The sequence below is a fragment of the Perna viridis genome, chromosome 11 (genome assembly GCF_037379345.1).
Source record: "Perna viridis isolate PV_CMFRI_1.1 ecotype Kerala chromosome 11, ASM3737934v1, whole genome shotgun sequence".
Classification (NCBI taxonomy): domain Eukaryota; kingdom Metazoa; phylum Mollusca; class Bivalvia; order Mytilida; family Mytilidae; genus Perna; species Perna viridis.
In genome coordinates, this window is record NC_142455.1 from 17,647,484 (window position 1) to 17,675,479 (window position 27,996).

General features: G+C 33.9%; 2 protein-coding genes across 7 annotated transcripts; one reads left to right on the forward strand and one right to left on the reverse strand.

Moving 5' to 3' along the window:
* The first annotated feature begins 87 nt into the window (after positions 1-87).
* LOC148603171 (uncharacterized) lies at positions 88-13,663 on the forward strand. Of its 3 annotated transcripts, none has more exons than XM_088553741.1 (10): positions 88-183; positions 2,502-2,605; positions 2,863-3,646; positions 4,470-4,575; positions 6,532-6,678; positions 7,874-8,003; positions 8,827-8,967; positions 9,267-9,625; positions 10,908-11,046; positions 11,684-13,663. In XM_088553741.1, the coding sequence occupies exons 2-10, from the start codon at positions 2,512-2,514 to the stop codon at positions 11,980-11,982; spliced, it is 2,199 nt and encodes a 732-aa protein (XP_088409867.1). In that variant the 5' UTR covers positions 88-183; positions 2,502-2,511; the 3' UTR covers positions 11,983-13,663. The 3 variants fall into 3 exon arrangements, with proteins under 3 accessions (XP_088409867.1, XP_088409868.1, XP_088409869.1); XM_088553742.1 differs by lacking the exon at positions 88-183 and adding an exon at positions 856-960; XM_088553743.1 differs by lacking the exon at positions 88-183 and adding an exon at positions 866-929.
* LOC148603172 (cytochrome P450 2C29-like) lies at positions 12,335-27,986 on the reverse strand. 4 transcript variants are annotated; one of them, XM_088553748.1, is made up of 8 exons: positions 27,476-27,980; positions 22,620-22,854; positions 21,593-21,710; positions 20,892-21,045; positions 19,734-19,879; positions 17,265-17,376; positions 16,091-16,297; positions 12,335-15,511 (listed from the first exon to the last, which is right to left on the reverse strand). In XM_088553748.1, the coding sequence occupies exons 1-8, from the start codon at positions 27,900-27,902 to the stop codon at positions 15,333-15,335; spliced, it is 1,578 nt and encodes a 525-aa protein (XP_088409874.1). In that variant the 5' UTR covers positions 27,903-27,980; the 3' UTR covers positions 12,335-15,332. The 4 variants fall into 4 exon arrangements, with proteins under 4 accessions (XP_088409874.1, XP_088409875.1, XP_088409876.1 ...); XM_088553749.1 differs by having other exon boundaries at positions 17,265-17,361; positions 27,476-27,978; XM_088553750.1 differs by lacking the exon at positions 16,091-16,297 and having other exon boundaries at positions 27,476-27,986.
* Between the last annotated feature and the right edge of the window lie 10 nt (positions 27,987-27,996).

Here is a 27,996-nt window from a genome sequence, read left to right on the forward strand (position 1 = left end):
TAAAGAAAAATATTGTTTCTTCGTAGAAATTAATCTGCGTTTTTCACTCGCCCAATTTTTTTTTTCGGAACATCTCCGGACTCTTCTAAGGGATTCTTAAACATGAATCTCTACCGCCATAATTTTAGCCCAACTTTAAATATTGAATATTGACAGAAAGGAAACTAATTACTTTACTTTAAGGTAATTTTGAGTTAACTGTATAAAAAAATATAATAAGTAGTGTTTCTAAATGAATGTGTAGCTTTTCATAAAAGATTTTTCTTCATGTTTTAGTTCTGGCTGTTCGTGGTTGTAATAATTTTTCAGAGATTGTAGCTTGTGTACATTGTATATACTTTGGTTCATCTTTAATGTTGAAGGATATGGCAACCTTAAGAAATTGAAGTCATGCATTAACAATCTTTCTTTTTTTTTGGAATGAATCAGAAAGTATTTACTTGATATTTAACAATAACAATAAAATTCAATATGGCTGACATCATGTCAGATGGAAATTTCCACACCTGGCCACAGTTTACTGCAGATATTATCAATGTACTAATGTCTGCTGGGTTGTCATCTGTTCTGTTAATTTATTTGAAAGTACTTAATATTTAATAAAAGTTTGGGCTTTATTTTCATTTGAAAATAAATGTGTATGGAATAAGTACTGTCTGTATATTGAAATTACTTACATGAATATATGCATTTTTGGCATGTTTTTTTAATAGAAAGATTGAGCTTTTCTCATTATAAGATACATTTAATAATATTTTGAGACTACAATATGTACAGTATACAAGTATATTTGTATGTGAGAAGACTTGTTTTGTATACAAAGGATTATGACATCACTGTTATCAAACCACACATCCGGTGGTCATGTGTTAATTTAACTTCCTTATTGGTGCCATTTTGGTCAGCCATCTTAATAAGTTAAAATTTCAGTAAGAACTTTCATGTTACTACTTTAGACGGGTAAATTTTAACATTTAAGCTTAATAGTGTACATTTTTACATTTAGTATACATTTTCTGTATGTATGTATTGAAATTCTGTAAATACTCACAAGTGACTGTTCATTTTAATTAGTCGTTTAAAAAAAGTTTGTATAAACTTTATTATGAACACTTATTCATTTACCTGGACTGTTTCGGGAACACACCTAAAGTTGGGGTTAACCTCGCAGGGCTCAAACTATATTGTACTGGAAAAAAAACAGAGAAATGAAGATAAGTTAATTATGTGTATGCACATCATTCACAACCCCTTTTTTTTTATTGTACTTAATCATCTGTGATTTTTTTATGTTACAAACAGTAAACAAGGTATTTAAGTACCATTCTATGTAATGATCAGGATATGAATGCACATAATTTTTCTCAATTTGATCTTTTTTGCCGCATATTCAATACATCTAGAAAACAACAGAAAAGCTATTTTAACTTATCCTGAAGCATCTGTGACTTAGATATTTTTACTGCTTATATAGGGAAAATGTGCGGGGAAATTTTCCTGCCATTTTTCTAGTGATAGTGCATATCAACTTAATTTGATCTATCAATATCTTATAAAGGCAAACTTTACATACATGTACATTGTACTGGTACACTTTGACAATAATATCTGGAGGTTGTGAGTTTATTTCTAAATACCCTGTGGGTCTATATTCATGATTACTTGTGGATAACATTATGATTACAATAGAAATAAATCCTAAATTGTGTCTTTGATCAATGTATTGAAATATCATATCAAAAACAGTTATTTCAGTGTTGAAATAAAAAAAATATGTTTCTTGTAAAAAGTGGTCTTTTTTTTCTCAATTTTAAATGATGTCACATAATATTAATACAATGGAAACAAAATATATTTTATTTTTTAAAAAAAGCTTACTGCAAAAACAACATTCATTGTAATCAGATGCAATCAAGAATGCTTTAGAATGTAATTAATTACTTTCAGAAATGCTATAATCATTAATTTAGATTAATCATAGATTTTGGAATGTACATGTACTAAATTGTAATTTAATAAATTAGAAGGGAGTGGAGCTATCCCTCATTATTACAGTTGCTCATTTCACTTCTGGGAAGTAAAGGATGTATCAGAAGCTCATGGCACAAATGTTCATTCGATAATGTTGTCTTATTTTTTTTTTCTCAGCTAAACATATTACATGTACCTCTGTATCATTATAGGTGGCATAAGATTTTCTTTGGTAAAGGCAAGAAAACTCAAAAATAGTGCTAAGTATTTTATAGGTTGAAACAAGCTTGCTTATGACAAATATGTTGTTGTGTGTACATTGTTTGTACTTTGAAAAATACTCTGCTTTACTGCTGCATATAGATGTACATTTTACATGTATATGTACACTGTTGTCTTGCATGAAATTAAAATGTCTAAGATAGTAGGATTGTCATTAATTATGAAATTTCACAGATTTATTCATACATTATTTACTTGTTAGAGGAGTGACTTTTTTGCATTAAGACTTTGCCTATTTCTTAATTCAGGAATTCTGACATGGACCTGAATGTGAGGCGGTCTAGCCGAAAAACAAGGGTTGTTGCTGATACAGGCAATGATCTCCCAGATGACGACAGTATTGTCCGAACAGGTACATTACAATGAAGCAATGTAAGCCAGTACATATACATGTATTGAAGACTAAAAAAAATATATTGATAAGAAAAGAGGTAGCCACCTACAGTGTATCATCATAAATTTGTACTGATGAAAGACGGATTCAGCCATACATTGGTATTTTAAACACTATTTGATTTGCAATATTTCAAGAAATACAAACTCTGTTTGCTTTCTTTCTTCGTGAGGTCTGTTTGTTTTCTTAACACTTTACTATAAATTTTCTTATAGATGAAGAGATGACTCCTAATCAGCAAAACATGCCTGTTAAGAACGTTGATGTTCCTCATTCAGTTGACCATGTTGTGAATCCTCGTGATGATGATGAAATTTGTCAACTTGAGGCGTATTTCGCCAATATGAATCCTAAAAGCCCCTTAAGTCCACCCAACATTGACATTCATGCTAGACCACTACTACGTTCAGCAGACCAGAGAACCATAGTATTACCAGCCGTAAGGTCTCGTGTTGATCCTAGATGTGATCCACGAGCCATTCCACAAACAGCATCACAGTCTAAAGTTTATCAACCAACAGATGCACAGACCAGTGGTCAGTTTGCTGATGGTTTGAGTTTCCCAACACAGCCATCCGGAGTAGAAGTGGTGTCTCCACAAACAACTACCACAAAACCACGGATTAATCACCAGCAAATTCAACAGCTTGCTAATAATCACCAAGAACCATGGAAAGCAGAGCTGATAAACAAACTTCTGAGACAATACAATAAAAGTAGAAGTCTAACAGTCGTTTCACCAGAAGCTGATTTTGATATCCAGTTCAATGAGAAAAAGAAGAAATCATTTAAGATGAAAGTAGTGTCAGAAGATACCCCTATTGTCATCTTAGATAGTGATTCTGATTCCAACTTCTGCGAGATTCGTAAGGAGACCAAACCTGAGTTGAAACCTCTGAATTGTCAACCATCAGATGCTGAGGAACAGCGTCCCAGTGCTATTGCCATACCTCCCACGGACACCACCAGCTTCTTAAGAAAATACGATTTCTTAAAAGGGTATGTTTCATACTGCATAATGCATTTTAACGTAGATAATGTTTTGTAAGGACGTAACTGATACATTTTCATTCACAATACATTGGGTTGTTTATGTTCTTTATATAGAGAAACCCTTTCTAACTGAAAGATTCGTTGGTTTAGGCAGCTGTATGTTTCACCCAGGTTTGTTATGCACTGAATTATTTCACCCAGGTTTGTTATGCATTGAATTATTTCCCCCAGGTTTGTTATGCATTGAATTATTTCACCCAGGTTTGTTATGCATCAAATTATTTCAATTATTTTAAAAATGTCAGCTTTGGATATGTTTCACTGTACATTTACATGTACAAAAAGGTATGTACATGTACTTTGAGCTATATGTAGTGGTACATGTACATGTAAACTGTATATTATTTGGGAAGGTACACTGTACATGTAGTGTGAATGTACATCTGTACATTATGTATGAACTGTGTCAGAAGTTACACTGTATGTCAACATTACTTTATCATTAAGCTGTCAATATCAATTTTTTTTATGATTTGTCAAAATTTTGATCCTAAATGGATTTCTTCATTTTACATTTCATTTGAGAACTCTTGGTCTGATGGAACCTTGAAAACTACGGCAACTGGTACTGGAAGTTTATACACAATGGATATTTTTAAATTAAGGAAAATTGAGTGATAGAAATGTATTACTTTGGAATGACCATCTAAGATCATTTCTTGAACTTTCTTAATGTATTTGGTCATAATTTAGGTAGACATTTAGATTTTTGTGTGTATTTTGCTACATGTTAATCTCCACTTAAAGTACAATATTTTTTGTTTTTTAGACATGTTTTACCTGGTACACAAGCCTCATTATCTCACCTGCTACAGGTGTACTTCAACTCACCTGAGCAGTTGAACTTGGGAGTGCATGGTATTGTCACTACTCAGGTAATACTACCAAAAAATTGTCTTATAAATATCTCTAATCGGACATTTCACTCACTGTTATTGGACAAGCTCTTATTGCCCTCAATATAGTAAGGTACAAAAAGGTGTAAGTAGGAATCAACCAAACCTTTGGCTCATACCAAAACACACATTGAAAAAAACCATAAAAAGTAAAAAAAAATTATTGGTAAATTGGAATCATCTTGTCCATCCACTGAGTTTGTCTCAGCTCCCAATCAATGGATCATTTTCAGATTTGTTGTATAGCTTATATGGATGGAGTATACATGTATATTGTAAGTGATTTTAGTTGCTATCCATTATTAACTTCCTGTTCTGTGGCATATTATCATTTTCTTTGTATGGAACATTCTGGGTATTTTTAGAATGACAATGCCTCTGATGAGGTAGTGTCACTATGTAAAAATGACAAATGGGAAGAAAGTGTTTACTTCTGAAAATAAATCCCACATGTGGTATTAATAGGAGAAAGTCAAAATGTTCATCCTTTTTTTTATGAGTCCAGTGCGGTCTTCAGTGTAATCACTCATTAGTTTTACACCAGAATTGAATTCACCTTGACTATCCATCCATTCAAAATTTGATTGCAATTAACTCGGCTCTCAGTTGATGGATTGATTTTTATTTTAATAAATGGGGCGTACATTATAAGCAAATTTTGGTGCTATCCAATATCTACTTTCTGTACAAGTAAGGGTATCCCTAGCAGGGCCGCTCTGCCTTCCAAAATTCTGTTGCCAGAAAAATGGCCAGCTGCCATTTTTTTTTTTGGCCAATTTTCAGAAGTGAGAATTTTTTAAAATATGACATTTTAAGTCCACTGATGAGTTATCTTTGTCAATTCATCAAAATAACCCCTTCATTCATGACATATATGTACCTAAGATTCACTCTCGATACATGTAGAAAGCAGGTTTTTAGCTCGTCTTAGTCAAGATTTAAAACCATTAGTCACTTTTCATATGCAAAATAATAAAGTACTAATCCAGAAACAGGTGTTTTATTTCTATCAAAGATTTTATATTACTGTACTCATATACATGTAATCCCTGATTTGAAAGCATGTTGACCTTTGCCCTTTGTAGTTTTATTTAATTAAATTTATCCTAAAATATACATGTAATTTGATTTTTTATTTATAATTTTCAACAAACTTTATTCTTTTTTCAAGTGATAAAATTAATAGCAAACTACCATGGACCATTAATTGTGTCCCTTACTTATTATCTCTTGTTCTCTTATGACCGAATGCCTTCATTATTTCTTTAATTTGATTTTCGGAATCTCCATTCTATTCGTTTACCAATTTTCTCGCCAGAAAAGCCACATGGCAAAAGTGTCATCATTTTCTTTTATCGATTCTTGCATTTCGAAGTGTTTTAGACACTTCCTGATGATATAATTATTGTTAATTGGATTTAATTTATTCTGTTATATGAAAAATCTGTTTTTGAATGTACGTACGGTTTAACTGGGCTTTGAAGCTTATATGTAGCCTCGTGCACATGGCCAAGATTGTGTTTACCTTTGACCTAATGATTTCTAATTGGCTCAATAATATATTTACATCTGATTGACACCTCCATGAGGATAATGTGAGTCATGGTCACCTGGTCTAATTACTTTGATTGGCGTCAGTCGTAAAATTAAGCCCAGTGCAATCCTGCCTAGTATGGCAAGTGATTTCCTAGCAATTTAATGTTGAAAACAAAGTTTTTGTACCATAAGAATTCATATGCAGTCTAAAAGTGCAAATGAACAGTGTTTTTGTAGCACAAGAATCCATATGCAGTCTAAAAGTGCAAATGGCTCTTTCTTTTTTCACATTCTAGGTTCTGTTCGTTGTGAAATAAATGATCTTACTTGTATAGATGCATTTTTTTAATGACTTTTTAAAAAAAAATTTCATATTACAGTTACATTACCTATTTTCAGAATAACAGACCTACTGAGTATGGTGAATATGATGAGGTTGAGATAGGAGCTGGGTACCAGTACATTAGGGATGCTGGAAAGGGATCGTTTGGCTGTGTAAAAATGTACAAAGACAATACCACTCAAAAAGAGTTTGTTAAAAAGGAGGTAAGGAGACCTGTAGTCGAAATTCACGACATGACGTCATAATATGTCAGAGTATTATGACATTAAAACTTATGACTAGTATTACGCTGTAGATATTTTGCGTAAAGGACTGCAGTTTTGTAGAGTTATATATTGGACCTTGGTTTACTATCTTCTACATCATTCCAACATTGTTTATTTTATGCTTTCAAATAATAGGGATTTGGCATGACTATATGGTTCCCATTTACCATACCAAGCTGAAATATTGACATTTTAAATTTATTTAAACAGTTGTAACGACTTGAGAAAAGCTGTCGTATAGATTTCAACACTACGTACAGTACAAAAAAGTTTGGTTTCCTGGTCACCGACTTCAAAAGACTTTCACACATTTTAATGGAGTTACCAGATGGCTTAATGCAGCGTTACGTTTCTATGAACTGAAATCTTCTGTATGGTAACCCACAGGTTATAATGCTCCAAAGTTATTTTATGTTGAAAGATTTTTAAGTAACCCAGTATATGAATTTAGTTAAGCACAAGTTGACCCTTGTTATATTAATAACCTGATATTTTTTGTCACATGAAACAAGTTGGCCACTACTTACTGCTATATTAAAACCGTGATATTTTCTGTTACAGGAAGCAAGTTGACCCTTGTTATATTGAAAACTGATATTTTCTTTCACTGCTAACAAGTTGACCCCTGTTATATTATAACCTGATGTTTTCTGTTACAGTAACACACAACCATCTGACATCAAAACTAATGGCAAATACCCAATAAATCACTAGATCTGACTTTTATCAGATTTGTACAATAGGATGACTTATTTGCTTCGATCTGATGTTGCATTTTTTTCTTAAATTTTAACTGTAATTTAAGACCAAAAAATAATATGTCTGTTTCCAGCTACCCTGCCTACCCTAAACATTTTTGGCCGTATTTGCTCAAGCACTCTTGAAAACTTGATTGTTTCCCCATTAACTCAATGTAAAATGTTTCTGAAAAATAAATTAATTTCTCTACCTACTTAACCGATTTTTTTCTTGCTGGTACATGTAGCAGGAGAGACGGCTATTATTTTTTTTTTGTTGGCTTAAGAAAATACCTGTATGATGATTTTAAATATTCAATTAAGGTCTTCTGTTCGATTATATTTCTTTAGCCATCACATCACTTATTTAAAAAATCAACTTTACTTTATTTCAGATCTTGAGATTTGATCATTCTTTCCAGCTTGAGGCTAAGTTACACAGTGAACTTCATCACATCAACATTACAGAGGTGTATGGATTTATTGTAAGGAATGGGAAACCGGAAATTCTCATGGAATATGCAGGTATGAATATAAATATTAGTGCTAAGAGGGTTTACCCATGTTATTGAAAAGTAGGAGGTATAAAGTGATCATGTTGCTAGTTCATGCATCTGTCCCAAGTTTTAATCTGCATCTGCTCTTAAACTCCAACTGCTTGATGGAATTTGACACCACTTTCACAAGGTCTTTATCAAATGATTAGCTGCAATGGATGGGTTGATTTCAAATATAGTAGTGTTTCATATGTGTTTTTTTTTATATAGATGGGGAATATATATTGTAAACTGTTTTGGTTGCTATTCAGTATCAACTTCTTGTGGGACATTTGTCACTATACTGAATGATAGAAAACTTTTGTTACATAATCTTGTGCCCCTCCCCCAAAATCAGTAGACAGATGATATGAAGTGTGTTTTTTTACTTTGTAAAATTAGGGCATATGTTATAATTGACCCCAGTATCAATTTCTAGTACAAGTGGAGGTTTACCAACAACTTCATGTTCTTAGAAGAAACTGACCATTTTATTGAGTTCCTCTTTAACATGTTTAACTTAATTGGTTATTCCTGCTAACTTTGACAACTGTTCAAGTACTGTGTGTCATACAAAGGGAGATAACTCTAAGTGTCATTAGATTTAAAGTGATTTAGTTAATGCCTCAATCTCTTCCAAAAATGTATGAAATATTCCATGCATCACTACAATAAAAAAGGGACTTTCACACATTGTTATTGGGTATAGTTTGCTAAATTAAGACTGCGACATTGACTTTCCCTTTTTTAGTTTAGAGGTGTGAGAAAGATAGTTTAATTTGTATGCATTAATTTCCCTTTTCTTATTGTAGGTGTGAGTTTGATCGATTATACAATGAAACCAGACTCTGCAGAGGATTTACAGGAGTCTAAAATCATTGAGATTTTATACCAGGGATTGTCTGGCCTGGAATACCTCGACAGCAAGAAATTGATCCATTATGATATTAAACGTATGTATAATTCAGACACTTTAAATGAGTCAGTAAATAGATTTAAGTGGATATTAACAACAATGTCACACCTTTTTTTTTTTTGTCTTTTGCTAGTCAAAGGTCTGACAGTTTTAAATGGTGATAACAAGGATATAATTCTGTCCTCTGCCTCAATCATAAGAGGAAAACATTTTCTTTCTGGAATAAGATACAATTATGTAATTTTTCAAATTAAGATACTTTCATATTGACCTCTTACTTGACCTCTGAACCCTCAAATGGGATATTATATATTTTTGAATATATTTTACTTATAGCTGAAAACATCTGCATCAGGAAGTGTGCCGGACACCTTTTCCTGAAAATTTGTGATTTTGGATCTGCCAAGGAGGAAAAAGAACCTCCTGACTTCCAAGGCTGCACAGTGGAGTACCTATCCCCTGAGCTTGGGATCCAGCTTATAACCACAAAGTACCAGAACCATGGGCTTCTTGGCAATAATATATCCAACTTTATCATGACCACTAAGTCCGACATCTTCTCTTTGGCCCTTACTGTGATGTTCATATACAGGAAAGGCCATGTGGTTATTTCCCTTTTTAACAATGGGAACATGACATATAATGGTTTAGACCAAGCCACTATTACCAAAATCAGACAGACTATCCTGGTTTATGTAAGTGATTTATTATGTGGCAGTACAGTGAAATCTGAACCCTGAATAAACCAGACATATTTGAAATTCTATTTATTTTTTTGAATGTATTTAGAACCTGGGTATACTAAACATCTGTCTAAACTGTATAAATTATGGAGTACAAAAGAGGTTTACTACAGACAGGTTTCCTTGTAAAAGTTATAATTGCAGAGGTAGAAATACATGTACGAAAAAGTGGTTAGGCCACACTTAAAAAGTGCCTATTTCCTCTGACCCGATCTTAGCTCCTTACTTTGGGTACGTAGGTAGGGAAGATATTTATTTTCCCGAAAAGTTCATATGATTTTGTAAGAAAGGACAAATGTTACATCAAAAAAAATTTTTTTTTTAAATCTTGTCCAAGAGTGGCAAATAAAATTATTTGGGTTGAGCCAAGTTCTATGGTTTGTTAGGGTAAGAGGAAAACACACTTAATTTTAATTTTGGCCTTGTAACAAAAAACTATTAAGGAGTAGATGTACCAATTTATGAATAGCTCAATTGGCAATGTTAACTTAATGTTTTAAGTAGCTGTCTTTGTAAGAATCATGCAAAATCTGAAAAATGTGATACACCCCAAAAACGGCGGCATATTTTTATTTTTGTAATTAAGTTGTTTTATGGGTCTATACTATGAAATGTATAATTATTCATTCAAATCTGCATGCTCGTAGGAGATAATCGATATTGAAAATACAGTAGATTCTATTGTATTTGAGTGCCATATACAGAGTTATATCCCTTAATTTTGAAATCTACAGTGCATTCTATATAATTTTTATCCGCTATGAGCAGGGTTATATGAAAAACCACATGTTTATTTCTGTTCACTATGACATTTCAAACAAAATATCAAAAAGAAAAATATGTAGGCTTTTCACCCATGAATCACATTTTGCATGTTCCTTATCTGGAGTGCTACTTAATATAATACACAATTACAAAACTCTGCTTACTCACACAAGTTGAACCAAGAGTGAAAATACTTAAAACTAATATATTCATGGTATGTATTTATTAACATTCTTTGAAAGAGAAATTTTTTAGGAACATCAGTTCAAAGTCTTTAAGTAAGTTATTTTCCAGCATACATTTTACAAGGTTCAGACATATCCATATTTAAACATCTTTCTGAGGCTTTGATATGTGTACATTGGTTAGACTGAATTAGACAAATGACGATGTTTTAGAAATTGAAAGGAACTAGGAGAATTACTGATAAGGAATTAATTAATAAGTGCTTGTTGATTTACTTTTCTAGCTTGCAAAGAATCCCTCTATGGTGCAGAACTTGATTCCTGATGCCTGTTGTAGTGAGATGAAAAGTATTTTGAAGGATATGGTACAACAGTTCCCTCACGAGAGACCTTCAGCTAGGGAGATTAAAGAAACCATTGATGGTATGCCAGGCATTAGAACAAATCTTTGTTTCTGATACAGCTAAGAAATATCTAGATTTGTATTTCTTCCCTGCTTCATCCTTTAAGTTATAGCACTCAATTTGATTTGTTACATAATGTAGGACAAAGAGATATGTAGGATTGGGAAGAGAAAAAGGGGACATTAAGTTGTACTGTAGTCCATATTTTTGCTTATTTTTCCTACTTTCAAATACTTTTTAGCTTTGGATTTTATATTCAGAATGGTATATAAAATGTTGTTTCATTTGTGACCTGTTTTGGACAAACATCCACTTCACGTGTCTTAATTTTAGGGTGATTTTTTTTTTTTTTTTTTTTTTTGGTCAGCTTAACTTTTTGTAGCTGGAACATTTCTTTTTTACTTTTTAGTGGATTTCCACTATTTTTAATGTGGATTTTATCGTTATGATTCTTTTTTTTTACTGTATATTTACTTCTGATTTTGCCAATTTCTGCTTTATTTGTTGACCTTGTAAAATCATCCCTGTTGTAGACAAGACACATTTAACTCTTCCTAGAATTACATATTATTCTTAAAATCAGATCATTATATAATTTAATTTGTATAAAAAATCAGATTATTATATAATTTAATATGTATAATAATTTTTTTCAGTCCTTATTAAAGACAAGATGAAAACTCCAGATGTACCTGTGTTCTTGACCATGAATACATTTACGACAGACAGACGCGCTAGCTTGACTCGTCAGCTCAGCTCCAGGGGTGCATCAGCTCAGACAGTCGGTTATCAGGGCGCAATAAGACAGGCTTTCTTAAACAACAGAAGAATGTCACGTGATCAAAGTTCTCTTCCATATGGAACTGCGGGAAATGTACAGAAAATGGACACTAGTGATATTGATGCAGCTGAGGAATTGAAGGAAATAGTGCCAAAGTTTTCCTGCTTTAAGTAATGGCTCTTCAAACTGAAATTTGAATTATGTAAACAGGACATGATAGAAACATTTGATAATTGGTTGATCTTTTTTTTTTTTTTGCTAACTATGTCACTAGGTGAAAGGAGAATATATTACTTGTTGCTATGTAGTGAAAGGAGAATATATTACTTGTTGCTACGTAGTGAAAGGTGAATATATTACTTGTTGCTAGGTAGTGAAAGGTGAATATATTACTTGTTGCTATGTAGTGAAAGGTGAATATATTACTTGTTGCTAGGTAGTGAAAGGAGAATATATAATTGTAATTAGTAGCTAGGTTATGTATTATTAATGTGCATCATGGACAATGATACTGTATTCATGTCTGTTTTAGAAACAAATAATTGTTAAAAAAAAAAAAGATATATGAAAAGTTGATGAACAAAAAGATGAAATTATATTGATATATCAGTGTTAACTTTAAAAGGTGAAGTTTATGAAAAAACAGGTACAAGAATATAAAGAAAACTGCTTTAAAAAAATATTTGCTCCTTTGCTTTGATAATTAAGACAATCAATGCAATGTTACTCTATAATGTCCTGTTTGAGCCATCAAGTACCAGTCTTTATTAAATTCAGACATTGCCTATTGTAGAAGTGATTCATGGTCCAGAAAATCAACCGAACAAACAAGACTTTTTTAACATATGTCATATTTTTATTAACTATTTTACTTTCTGCCCACAGATAGGTATTTTACATCAGCCAAATCAAGAAGGATAACTCTTGCAAAGTGACAATTTCCTGTATAATCTATCTTTGAAGTGCAACCACTGAAAGACAAACTGGTTACATTATCTGGAACTGTTTCTGAATAAGAAATAAAAGTGAATTTGGTGGGTTTCTGCAGCCCTTTTCACAAAAAATTGTAAGAGTAAAATTAGTGGTAAGTTACTTAACTATTATAACATCATAACATACCGACTAATTTTACACTTACGATTTTTTTGGTGAAAAAGACCGCAGACTTGCATGTATCACCTTCTATCTGATATCTACAAAGACAGTTACTTGAGTGTGGGAAAGCTGTAGTGCATCCTTTAAAGACTAGACACTACTGAGACCTTTAATATATTGAATGACATTTTTATGAATGAACTTATATATTATATATCTTGTACAGAGAAGTCAACTTCATTAGGTTTAAGAAACCTTTAAAGTTAGTTTTGTTTTCATACAATTTTATCAGAATTTGTTATACATTTATAGGATCCTGAATTTTTCTTCAGAAAATTATGTCACCGTTGATAAAAATTTGTTAACAATTTGTCACTGGTAGGTAATAAGATTTAATGTAGGTTTCAATTTCTTGAAGATTAGAGTACAAAAGTGAATCCAGGGAAGGGGGCCCAAGTGGTTTGGAACCGCCTTTTGTTGAATTTTGTTAATTTCGTGCAGAAATTCGGCAAAAAAATTAGCAAAGTATTGCTCTGTACACCCTGCCCTCCCCTTTTCAAAATCTGGGTCTACCCCTGGACTACGTCATAGATTTCTTCTGATTTTATTGGTGGGGATAAGGGGACTTCGATAAATACATTATGTATGAAATTGGCTTCTCTTTAATTATTTGGTGCTTAAAATTTATATTTTCTAAGAGACTCAGACTTAAGGGGCTAATTAATGAACAGTCTCTGATAAATAAAATGAAAATATGTAATTGCTTGGTCTGCATTTTATCTGTCCTGCCCTTAATTGAGGATAAATAAATTTTATGTCTGCACGAGTCCATTAAGCATCTCAGTTTAGGTTTCTGTAAACCTGGCTTTAGGCATCAGAACTTGGAGTTTGACTGCAGTGTGCCACACTTGGATTTTCAAAGTGCTTGTCTGGAATTTTAGCACTGTCATGGGCCGTAAAATACAGGACATGTTTGAACAATGTGTATAATTCTAGTGTTCACATGGGAACTTGTTAAGGTAATTTGATGGGTTAAAATATCCAAGGCCTTTGTGGTTGGTGCTGTAGAAACCCAAACAATAATTAGCATGGCAAAGTTTCAAAGTGAAAAGGGTCATTACTACCACAGGAGCTTGTTTAGAATGATTTTTCTGGTTATACTATCCTCTGGGTATTACCCATTGTACTTCTTACATTTACAGAAGACATTATCAAGTATTATTTCATATCAGTAAAAAATCAGTAATTTCAATTGGATAAAACCTTTATACATGGTGTTAATTAACCTGCAGTATAAAGTTTCACCAGTCTATAGCATAATGTGATAATGGCTGTGGGCATTAACACATTGTGGTAATGCATATGTTAAATAAATTTTGCTGAGCCAATCATCTTGTAACAAAGGGTTGCATAATATTCCACGAAGCCTGGATGTTAATCACGTTCTGATTGGTCAATTAATACAATAGTGTCTAGGCATTACCTTATTTTTGCCTAGGCATAAATAGCTTTGGCTAGGCAGAACTTTTTATTTTTGACGCTAATACCGCCATAGATATGGTTCCTCAATGTTTGTTGTTAAACTGGTCAATTTTGTGATATTTAGACTGCCCGTAGGACAGTGGTATTGACTGCGACAGCGATAATGACCTCGCCTGCTGTTCGGCCATTATCGCTGTCACAGTCAATACCACTGTCCTGTGGGCAGTCTAAATATCACAATATTGACAAGTTCATCAACAACTATTATATAAGTGATATCCTAATATGATTATCAATGTCATAAAAGAAATTTACATTTTAGTTGTTTTAATATAGTCTAATGAGCAACAAGAATTGACACTTGAGTATCAATGTACAAGATGCGAATTTTTATAATGCAACTTATCCGATCAGCTATCTCAAGCGTTGCTGGGATAAAATAAAAAACTGTTACATACGTACATCATCGTGTTAATAACTCATCTATTTGTATTATACAATAAAAAAACATGTACAGCTTAACATAGGCGTAGGATCCGGTACGGATGGTACTGCTCCAAACGTACCAATATTTTTTACAGGTACGGTATGCCGTTACCAATTATTTTCACATAGTTAATGATATGATATACAACATAGAATGGTTAAACAAAAAACACCACAAGACTTCGACAATCTAGATAAAAAATGCCTATTATTTATGTTCATATGTTGAATCACAGGAACTGTGGTTTGATTCGCATCCCTGTTCAAAATGTAAGTACACAATGTGATGAGAAGGTCTCCCAATCTTAGATTAAGATTTTAAGTTAGAAAAATCTTGGTTAATCCACAACCACAGATAACAGCACAGAAAAATCTCCGTTAATCCACAGCCACAGATAGCAGCACCTTAAGCGGCACATCGAGCATATCATCTGTAATAAAACACTCCGACGCGACCTTCACTATCTAGGTGTGATCTTGACTCTGTAAGGCATTGCTGTCCTTGTGATTCCGTCACACCCATCAAAAGACAACACGTCATCCGGGTCATATTTGGAAAATTCGAATTTCCTGAGTATGTTGGCAAATATCAAAAATATTTCCATTCTTGCCAAAGATTCACCTACACACATGCGTGGTCCTACAATAAGATAAGAAAAAAGAAAACTTTATTTTGATTCGGTGTTTGTTAACTTTTTATAGGAATTACAAAGATGGCTGGTTTTACTTCAAAGTAAAAGTATAATTTACACTCATTTTCTTATTAATTACGAATCTTTTATGATAACTTGTATAAACATTTTGTTCAAATACAACAAATGGTATAGACCCTTTTGTGCTAACGGTGTGGTAGTCAAAGAACATGCGTAAAGCACGCTCAATATACAATTCCGCGAGGAAAATTCTTTTGTTCTACCCAAGCTCTACCTCGCGGAAGTGTATATTGAGCATGCTCACCAACTTACCACAAAAGGATCTATTGTATTGTTATTTTTACACTTTTTTGTCTACATCGATCTACATAAAAAACGAATTTTTTGCGTTCGCTCAACAAAGCAGAAATATAATATTTCTACACAGTGCCAACGTTAAAAGAAACTTGGGGGTATTTAATTTTGATAAGGTGACCTGGTCTCGAGTCTACTTCAGTCTTGTCAGATGGTAGACGAATGTTGCCTGAACATTAAAATATGGTTGAGTATCATGGACACGTGTTTACCTGTAGAGAAAGGAATAAGGTAGTCTTTGTTGACTATTTCGTTATTTTCGCCAATAAATCTGCTCGGGTTAAACTTTTCCGGTTCTGCCCAGATTGTTTTATCTAAGTGAGCTGATATGAGGCTTGCTAAGATAATGGTACGTTTAGGTACAGCATATCCTGCTATTGTTGTGTCACACACAGCAGCGTGAGGTAGTGAAAAAAAAGCTACAAAATATATTCATTATTCAAACTACTTTCATTTCATTTCATTTTTGTTTAGCTTTGACTGGCCATTTTTTCGCTACTAAAACAATTGTGTCAAGAATGAATTCCTTATATTCATTTATATTTAAAAAAAAAAAAGAAAGTTAATAAAAAAGATTGTAAAAACAAATCAATGTTCATATATCATCCAAACATATCTATCCATCACGTTTCAGACAAACGTTATTCATGCTATGGTCGTCCCTAATTCATGTATAATCCGCCCCAATTGAGTCTGTTGTCATGTATAAACCCCGAGTTTTTAACCGGAACTTATCAGGGGTTGTCACAGCCGTTTGATTAGGAGATGGGGTATGAGTACTTTTGACACAGTCATCCACCAAAATTCAAGCAACAACCAATCAAACTTTACAGGTTACAACACGGTCTTCAGTGATGGACAAACACATACCATAAAGCAAGCCGTTAAGGCCCAAAAATAAGTGAAGTAAGATTATTCATAATAGACGAAACTCGACCTAATCTACAGAAAAAAAATGTAAAACGAATAATAAGGAACATATTTGAAGTAACAACCACCACTGGACTACAGGTTCCTGGTTTGGGTCAGGTACATAAAGTGTATGGCTGGGTTCAACATGTTTGTGAGAGCTCAACCCTCCCTTAACCTTGGACAGTGGTTTTAAAAATTTAACGATGAAACGAACTAAAAAAATCTTTTTGAATTCGGACTTAGCACAGAAAACAAATACATTAAAGTGTTAATATTAACAAATAAGTCAAAAGACTACAAGCTGTATCTACATGGAAAGAGTAGTTCGCTTTTTCTGTAAGCTAGTTCAAAATCCAAAGGCAACCGATAAGCACACATTGTTCACTCAAATAAAAGTATCAATAAAAACACGTCAAACAAAATTTATCTGGACGTTATATACAAGATTCTGTACTAGTAAAGAAATGAACTAACTTGGATTGGCTAGTCGCTGAACCTCAAATAGTGTTGCTTCTACATACGTCAGACTTCTTTTGTCTGAATAAGTAACCATTCTGCTTTTGTCTGTGATCTGAAAATAAAAAACCTGAATACAACAAATTTAATGACGTACTGTACATGGAGGTCACATGATACTATGATGATGTATTTACACCTACGTATACTCTTTGTTTATTATGATCATTTTATGAAGGTATTAGAACTAAACATTTTACAAGGATTAAAATTTACACTCATCCTAAGATACCATATAACTGGAAAATGTCATCTACTTACCAGATTGCAAAAGTAGTCTTTCTAAAATTAACATTATGGTATATGTTTTATGCTTACAAATTTCCCTATAACTTAGAAGCACTTTTAACTATAGGTCGCATAGAGAGTATGCAGTATCTCCATGATGATTGTTAGCAGCAATATGCAATAATAATAGGACAATCGGAAAGAGTGAATAAGGCTAGAAACCACTAATTCCACTTCCCATAGGCTTCTATGCTAATTTCACAATATTCAATGGCTTCTCTGGACTTTACCTTAACTTTAACCTGCAGAGGACTATATATTAGCATGATTCTACATATGTCAGCTCACAATCCTCACAATGGCATGTGGGGTTAGCAGACTTGCAGTGCAGTACTGGTCACCGGAAGTGAAGTGTCTATAAATAGCATGGGAAATCCCAGTGTTTTCACAAGATAGGGGTATATTTAGAAATCATTATGGAGATTAGGCTTCACGTCACAAGAAGCAAAATGCACCTATAAAATGTACAGAAATGTTTTTCCTTTCAGAAACTGTTTAAATTTTTTAAATGAGATGACAACTTTTTTCACAGCACTATGAGGAACAGGGGTAATTTCTGCGTAGGACTATTTTTGCGTACGTTCCAGATGCTCGTTGGTTGAATTGGTGGTCTGTAACCATAACCAAAATATTATCACGAGTGCCGAAGAACGACTGGATTTAACGAGTGTGCGGACTGAACTTGTCATTCACGATAACCAATTGATTATCCTATTTAATATGGGGTAGGCATTGCCTAAATCAGCGAGCACCGTGAGCTTTACTATATATGTACCGTCTGTGGGAGACTGGTAAAAATAATAATAGACATTACAAAGAGGGGGCGACCCGGATCAAATTTTTTGCTTCGCAAGTGCAATATTTTTATTTGTATTTATCCAGCAAGCAAAATCAATATTTCTATTTAAAATATGGGGGAGATTTTTTTCAATAAATGAGTAACTTGAACAATTTTTCCCCAAAATTCCAACCCCATACCCCATTTTCCCTCGCTCTCAAAGTGGTCAATAACTTTATAGCACTTCGCAATGCTTTACATTTTTTATCCCTTGAGGGCATCTCTAACAACATCCATTTTAGTTGTGGCCTGTCAGATCAATCTACAGATACTGGAAATATTACAATTCTCCACGGATAGTGGGAATATTTTCCACACATGTGACGTAAACAAAATTCAGACGACAGCTGCAAATTTCAAACATGATTGCCTTTCCTATCTTAGAAAAGCTATGCTTCGATTTTGATAAAATAATCGGAGTTATATTTTTTTCGGAGGTGGGTTAGGTTCTTGACAACAGCAACAGTGGAACACGTGTTTTTTCCAGAAGTTTTTATAAACATAACATTCACTTCTTTAAATGAGTAAAACAAATTAGATAACACTTGAAAACTAACAGAAAAGATGAATCTATTTTTACTGAAACGTAATCTTAACATATATTTTTTTATTTGTTTGACTGAAGAAAATGTTGAATTTTCTCCGTAAGGACAGTCACTTTTTGTTACTTCCGGGACATGACTTTTTTTGTTAGTATATTGGGGAACCTTCAGAGAAATTTAGAATGTACACGTGATAACGGTAGAGCTCACAACGCTGCGCAGCGCTCGCTATTATATAGATTTTCTTAATAATTTATCGATATTTCCTAAATGAATTTTAAATTCTGTGATTGGCGGATTGTTATCAAAATTGTGACGTTTTGGCGGGAGAAAGCGCGAGAGTGAAATTACCCAATTTATTTCACAGTGTGAATTATCGAAATATTACTCTGGGAACATTCGATAAAACACTGCTATCTATATAATTAAAGATTATGTTTTCGTGTACCCCCAAAATACACTCTATCTCTGTCATATTAGAAAAAAAATAGAGGCGTCTGACGTCTATAATTTCTGGACAAGAAAGGTCAATAGGAATTTTAAGGATCTTTTAGCAGATTTACATAGAACTGATACATATAGAGCCTAACATTTATAGCAAAATTTGAAAGGATACTAAAGTCAACTAATTGATCAATCGATGTCTCATCATATACAAACTTCAAATCGATAGTTTATTTAGGTAAAAAATTTACTGGTAGGCCAAAATGATGGCCAAATATTTACGGTGGAAAGTACTTTGTAAATTCCGATCGTTACCATATCGATTTCTTTGTGACATTTTGCCTGTATATCAGGGTACTGTATCATGTACAAAATACACCAATCAAGTGTGGCTGCTGTTGTATCCGTTCCAGCGGTAAAAAACTCTAAAATTTCGTTAGTGACAGCCCGTAATATTCTATCTGAAACCAAAGTAATGGGTTAATTCAACTCGTGTCAATCAACTGCTCATGCAGTGTGGGGAAGTGGTAGTCGGGTTTGGTTTGGTATTACTGAACATTTTCAAACTCGCAGTTCAATTTTGAAACATTTTTGCCATGTATGATAAAAAAGCCATAAAACAAAGAGTCTGCCATCTTTCCTATACTTCCGACCGTCGGCCTTCCCCTAACATCGAAGAATCTGTAAAGGAGCTGATTATGTCTGACTTCTTTGGTTACATCAGTATGTAATCTAGTGCACATGTACTCTTAGACAGGACGCTTACTCTACCGGTGCACCTGGTCCATGCTCCCAGTTTTTAGTGGAGTCCGAGTTGCTCATTTACTTTTTTTACTTTGTATGTATGATTTTAGTTACTTTATGTTCTTTGTTGTGTATGTCTGTTTTCCATGTCTGGTCTTTGTCCATGGATTACATTCTTTCGATTACCGCTATAACCTTGGTTCCCTTGATTACTCTTTGTATAGGCGGTGTTGGAACCCCTTCCCCTTTTCCGAAAATTTTGTTAGTTTTAAATAATTACAGTCTGAACCCCTTTTTTCTGAGTCCCCTTTTTAAAACCCTTGACCGGTGATTGAAAGGGATTATACAGCAGTGACCCCTTAAGCGCAAGGAGAAAAAAATAACATGATAACTAATAAACAATAGTGCTTCATAGTGGGGAATTTACAGATAAAAAGCGACATATAACCAAACATAATATATCACTAAATTAAATATGGCTAAGTATCAGGGGTGTATCCAGACACTATAAAAAGGAGTGCCAGCCGTGGTTCCTAAGAAAAAAGGAATACTAGGACATCGTTTACCATTTTTTGTCAATTTTACACATGAAAACGACAAATTTTCTAATAAAAATATTTGTTACACATTACATTGTACCTGTATAATGAACATACATGTACAAACTTAAATCTGTTGTCGTGAATATTAATGCCACAATGATAATCAGAGTACTGCAATCATACAAACCTTCTAACTTCTGGCCTTGTAAGGATTCCAAGTAGACATCAACTAGGTCTCCTACACGACATGGGTCAAATGATTTCTGATGTTCAAGTATCTGATTAGCTATATACGTTCTCAATGTTTCTGAAGCCCGTCGTCTTTTAAATACTTTGTCATTCTGATAAAATGGTAAGCATTTCGATATGAAAAACATAGATCAATTATCTTATTAATTGGAAGAAGAAAACGGAATAAAAAGCGTTGTCCTGATTAAGATAATTTCTACAATTGTGAAATATTTGAAGCTTGTCTTTGTTTTTAGTGTTTCCAGTTGATAAAGAACACAACTTTGAAGCTGTGTCAGCACACATGCCTCCCGAACGTTCAATGTTAGGTCCCACGCCTCTTTAACTCATCAATTTTCAAGATTTGGCTTTACCTTTGAACTATTTAAGAAAAATATAGATTCGTAGGGAATTTACCAATAAAAAGCGATACACAATCAGACCTACAATAAATCGCTTAACTAAATATGGCTACGTATCAGGGGCGGACCCAGTCACTATGAAAAAAAAGTGCCAGTCGGGGTTTCCCAGAAAAAGGGCGTGATAGGATATCATTTACCATTTTTGTCAATTTTACACATGAAAACGACAAATTTTCTAATAAAAAGGGGGTAACAACCGCCTGCACTCCCCTCTGGATATGCCACTACGTATACTTACAAAGAAGAGAACAAGGACAGGATAGATAAGCGTCACCGATAACAATGGAACGGGCCCAGCAAACAGTACATTTAATGTGTCAATCAGAGTCTGTAGGTCCGCACTACGTAGCTCGTACCTTCAACATATACCAAAAGATGCTGTCGTTAAGTTTTCTTTATTTTTTTATATAATTGTCAATATTTATGAAATGTTTATAATTTGTAACGTCATTTTTTAAATTGTTTTTACCACATTTGTTCATGACGCCAATAAACAATTTTGCTATACATTGTAGTAGTCTTATTGAACATCTTTTTATTATCCGCCACACGAAGTGGTGAGGTATTATGTGATACACTCCAAAAAATTCCGTCCGTCCATCTGTTCGTCCCAACGGTTTCCCGGTGATAACTTTAGCAGGTGTTGAAAGATCTTTTTTAAACTCTGTATAGTTATTGAGTATTATAAAATACAGATCAAGGTCAAATTTCAGTTTGATCAGATGATTTACTCAAAAGTTATGACCATTTTAATTAGTTCAACCCTTAAAAAATACAACGTGTCGGAGTATCATAAATGTTCAACTAGAAACCCTATTTTAAATCTTAGAATTGTGTCCTATTAGAATAGAACAATTCTCGTAACACATTATATTACTATACTTCGCATTACTTATTTATCCAGTTATCGTGACGCATAGATAATGTACGCCTGGTAAAATAGTATAAGATGAAAAACTACTTAACGGCTTGATTTAGCACATTGAATTGAAATCTATGATCAATGAAATAATTAAAAAACGTATTATTTTTGTTTTCTATCATAGACAGTAATCAAAAACATTTTTTTCTGAAAGATTTCTCGTTCTTATACCTTAGTTTATCAAAATACACTTTCGCGCTAAAATTATGATCAGGCCCAGTCGGTACTTCCCCGGCTTTCAAGAGAAAATAAATTGTTGAAAACTGTTCGAATTTTAACATTTAACTCACTGGAGTACTCGCATAAGTACAAATTGAACATGCCCAGAAATCTACTAACTAACCTGTACCCAAACACGACATTGTGTATAATATTGCAGTTCGCTTTCATCATGACGTCCTTTATATTTTGAATTTCTTCACCCCTCATCTGTTCGAGGTAGTCAATCAAATACCCAACCTCTGTCAAAATTTTCTCTTCGTTCGAGGACTTCCCTACGCCTAGATCTTTGAATGCTTTGTGAATAAATCGCCTTTTTGATTTCCAATCGTCACCATTTAGAAGGGTTACCCCAAAGTCTACAAAAAATTCGATAAGTAGCAATACTTATGACATTTTGATCTTTGTATTTTAATCTTGTATGGATATATATATATATATATATATATATACAAACGTCTCAGAATGTGATGACTCTATTCGCTACAATGCTCCATCGGATCAAATTGATACCCATAGAAAGGTCTGAAAAAATCCAAACGATGTTAGAACTGTCAATTTTTTGCGATGCAAATTTTTGGTCATTCCCTCCGCGGGACTCCAACTCGTACCGCTGTGACATCTATGACAACACCGCCTACACAAAGTTCAGCGCTCTAGACCACTCGGCCAGCTAGGCTTTTGTTCCACGATAAAGATTTGCATTTTGTTGAAATCATCGAGATAGTGGTTTGGTAATCTGAAGTGTTGACTCACTGGGAGTAAAGGTTTTTTGTTAGGTCGCTCCTGTGTCCGTTCAAGCGCTTGGGATAAGGCTGTTTAGATTCACCAACATATTGAAGGCCACAGATGGGACAGTGAAGCAAATATATTACATTCGCACTCTTGCAGTGCACGTTACAAAATATTATGTAGCGTTTCCCCGTGACTGTGCTGGAGAATGATGACGAGTGGTGCGTTTGGTTGCAACATTTACATCTTTTGTCACCACAGGAGCGACCCTCGCCTGGAGTCAAGTTAGGCTTAGATATTTCAGCCCTCACAAGCAGAGTTACACAAACAAGCAATCACAGGTGGTTCGTGAAAGACTTCGGATAATGTTGAGTTTCTCTCGACAGAGGCCAAGTGCTCAAAATATCATTCAAGTATCAATTCCACTACGCATCTATGAAATATTTAATTATCCAAAATTAGAAAGTTGAAATAACATTGTTTTATTCTGTTTTGTTTTTTGCTATGTAAAATCTGTACATAAGACCATTTACTTTCATACATACTCAATTGATTTAAGGCACAGAAGAAGGTCATTAGTTGACCGAAAATTTTGTATATGCTTGTAAGCACCTTCATTTAGAGATCGATTCCATTGTCATTGGTGTTTTGAATTATTAAATATTTCTGTCTGTGCCTATTAATCTGTCGAGATTCATAGTTATTAATTTCACTTTTAAAGGACATCATTATACACCAAAGTTTGCCATGTCTGTGTTCATGAAGCGTTTGAAAACCATGCAATACAAGGCACTGCACACAAATATTTTGTTAGTCTTTATCCGTTTGTTTTTGCGGATCTTACAACTTCGATGACAAATCCGCGTTCCGTTCTCGGAGTTTCTCAATAATTGCCCGTTACTCTGTATAGGATTGACGTTTGCGATATTTTCCTCGTACATTACAAGGTTGTTTGTTGTCAAAAAAGAAATAGGAAATACAAAACTCGGTACAAAATGCAAACTTTTATAGAATCTACCTAGCCCAAGATTATTAGTAGTCAAAAACGGAACAGAAGAATTAAAACGACGGTACATGATGCAAACTTTTATAAAATCTACCTAGCCCAAGGTTATTAGTTTTTAAAAAGAAATAGGACATACAAAACTACGGCACAAAATGCAAACTTTTATAAAATCTACCTAGCCCAAGATTGTTAGTGCTCAAAAAGAAATAGGAGATACAAAACCTTAAGTTAATAATCACAGTTACGTAACCTTTCATTGCGTAACAAGTGTTTATTCTTGTATAAAGTTTAAATGAAGTCTGTTAATCCTTAACATTATTTCAGTGTATTTCCGTCACAGCGGTAGATCCAGATACTTTGAAAAGAAGGGCGACAGACGGGGTTCCTCAGAAAAGGGGGTGCTGGGACATTATTTACAATTTCTTGTTCGGAAATACCAAAATGTCTTTTTAAACAATGGCACTGCTATGTAATCGGCTAACTGAGCACATTTAATGCAGTTTGTCGATATACAATGTTTTATTATAAGAAAACTGTTTCAATCACACAAATTCTACTCCAAAAAGTGTTGTCAATAATAGATAAAAATAATCAGTTTCATTATAAATTTATTCACTTTAAAGTAAAAAAGTCGATATAGTTGCTGTATTACTATTTTGTAAATGTTATAATTATTATCATACAGGAAATATCAGTATGTTTGTTTCTTTTATAATATCAACGGGAAGGAAAACGAAACTCGGTGTCAATTACTTACGTCGGCACCGAATTTTGATGGAGGTGGTAAAACAAAAAAATCTCAAGTGCCGAATTCCAAAAAGGGATTATCTACGACCAAGAGCGCACTCATGGCATGTGTGTTTTCAATTTTCTATTTGTTTCCCTGAAAGACAATCGGCAGAATTTTTACGTTTATTTTTTTTATGAGTAGGGGGTCAGAAGGAGGGTGACCGGAAACTTTTTTAGGCCTATACGGATGGACTATTTATTACTCCAGTAGAGCTAGAGATTGTCTGGCAAGCTTTTTTCTGACTTATTTGGGGTATGAAAGAACGGAATTCCACTTACACCAATTGTCTATGCATATATAGTTAAAAAGTGATGTCCCTTTGTAATGGACCTGGTCTCGTCGACTTCACGATAAAATATTGGAATATTGTTAATATACATGGATAATACCGACGATTCTATATCGTATGGATTTCTATTCTGTTATTGACTCGATAAACGAAACGTTTTTGTGAGTTTTGTCATTTTCCTAACTTTATTATAACTACAAAGAAAAACATTGCACTTAAACAACCCATCTTGAATGGTACAAGACGTACAACAACAGTATCTGATGACGCGGGTGATACTCAGCTTGTCAATATTATACAAAAGGTATCGAAAAAATTAAACGCAAAAGGTAGAGATAATGGCATCTTAATCGCTAGGATTTTAGATGTGAAACAGATGATGAACGATAATAAAGAACAATTGAATGACAAAATTGATAAGCTAACTGAAGCCTTTCAACGTGAAATAAAACCCAAAAAGTGTTATTAGGTCAAAAGATGAGGAAGTTTTGAACCTACGTGATCGCCCCGTGCAGGTCCGGTGTCAAAAGAATAGGCCTGCAGCAGCGTTAAGCTTGTCGTAAAAGGCGACTAAATAGTGCTCAGAAACCTAGCCGGAGGCTAGGCGCACTGCCCATAGAGCAACTGGGATGTGTGCCCCAGGTGGTGGAATGGGGTACCTCAGGCGTGTTACATGCTGGGGTTGTCAGGCTATAATACGGAAAATCTGTAAACCATAGAGTGGTGTACCGTATTGGGAAAGATGTCACGTTCCTCGCACGTTAAAGAACCCTGCTGTGGTATGAACCTTTGCGCTCCGCCACAGGAGGCTAAATTGCCCGACCTTACCCATCCCCCTTTTTCTAGTGGCAATCAAAATTTTTCGACCATATTATCCTTGTGTCCCATCCTTTTTTTTCATTTTATCATCATTTCATGTTCATTTTATCATACATTTCGTGTTCATCGTCTGAATATAGCTGAAATATTGCTGCTCGGACGTTAAACCACAACAATCAATCAATGAACCTACGGGACCAGCTGAACGAAAGCCGTGAGAAAGTAACAAGGCTTCAAGCGGATTTGAAATTAAAACCACAACAGTTAAAATTGATGAACAGAGTACCGAGGTTATTCAACAACAAGCACAACTAACTGATAATATAACAGGTCATCTTAATACAATTCAACGACAATTAAAACAACAAGCTGAAACATCAAAGAAACTCTATTTAGTAAAATGGTAATAAAAGATACACAAGAACAACACAGGCAAATACCAGTGATAGTTAATTCAAAAACTCAATCAAACAATAAGAAATGTGAAACTCATGATAAAACACTCCACGAGCATCCACATGAAGCGAGCACAAATACGAGTGAAATTATTTCCGGTGATGACCGAATGTACCACGAAGAAACTGGCGAGGACACAAAGGCGTTTCGTGGAGTGATTAGAAAACGAATAAAACATATTGTTATACAATTTTGCCGCAGATAAACCTTTTCTGCAAATTAGTAGTGCAGTCAGAAATTATGCTGAACGACAAGGTGCTTATGTAACATTTACTTTACTTTTGAAAAAAAAACACGAATCTAGAGAGAGGTCAACGTTTATAATGCGTGTCAATATAAATGAAGATGACTATTACAGGGTAATAAATGACAATGATTATTTTTGGCCAGAGGGTGTGTAATGGCGGGACTATGTCCCGTACAATAGTAACCAAGACTCAGAGGCACAATGGGGGTCTTAAAAGTATTTTTAATTACTGTTTTAATATTAAAATAAAAACAATATTAAGTTCCTTATCTAACGCGTCATCAGTTTGTTTATTGGGACTTAATTTATGTCAGAATCTTCCTCAGTAGAAGGATGAATTAAACAATAAAAGTCAGATTACATATGTGCTTTTTGTAAATTTCAATTGAATATGTCAGTTTATTTAACGTAAGATAATACAGTTAAAACTTTCTTATCAACATGAGATAAGTCAACATATACCAAAAATCATCGTAATTTATGACCCTTATACACTTCCATAGTATCAGTATTCATCTATTTCTCCCCAGGTTAGACCCAAATTATTTTATTAGAGTTAACAAGATAACGCATCTGTAAAATAATTACCACATTAGATATTTTACTAACATTGAAATAAAAAATCTTCTAGTGATACTGACCTCCATACTTCATCCGTGCAAGCCTTATACCAGTTATCCAATTTGGCCTGTCCATGAAATCTTTCCCACGTCTCTGTAAAACCTCCATTACATTTTTGTAGCCTTGGACTACTACAATCGGATACGATCCAACAAACAGTCTAAAAATTGGTCCATACAATTTTGTCATCTCTTTCACAAATTTTATTCTTTTGGGAGTTGAAATGAATTCGTGTGCCGTAATCAAATTTCCAATCAGAGGCCATGTCGATGGTCCAGGTATATCTGATCGTGGCCAAGACTGCCTAAGACATAAAACAATAAAGACGAAACACATGAAAGTTAATGCTATGGTATATAGCCCATCCATTCTTGACGAATCTAAATACTCAAATGAATATCCAATGCATTTATCATAGGACTTGATACCTTTACTATCAGTAGTCATAAAATGGGTCGTTTCATCATCTTAAGGAACCAAAAGAGCAATGCGATCCTTGAGGTTGATTTTCCAGAACAGGAAACTCTTAAACGTTTTTTGG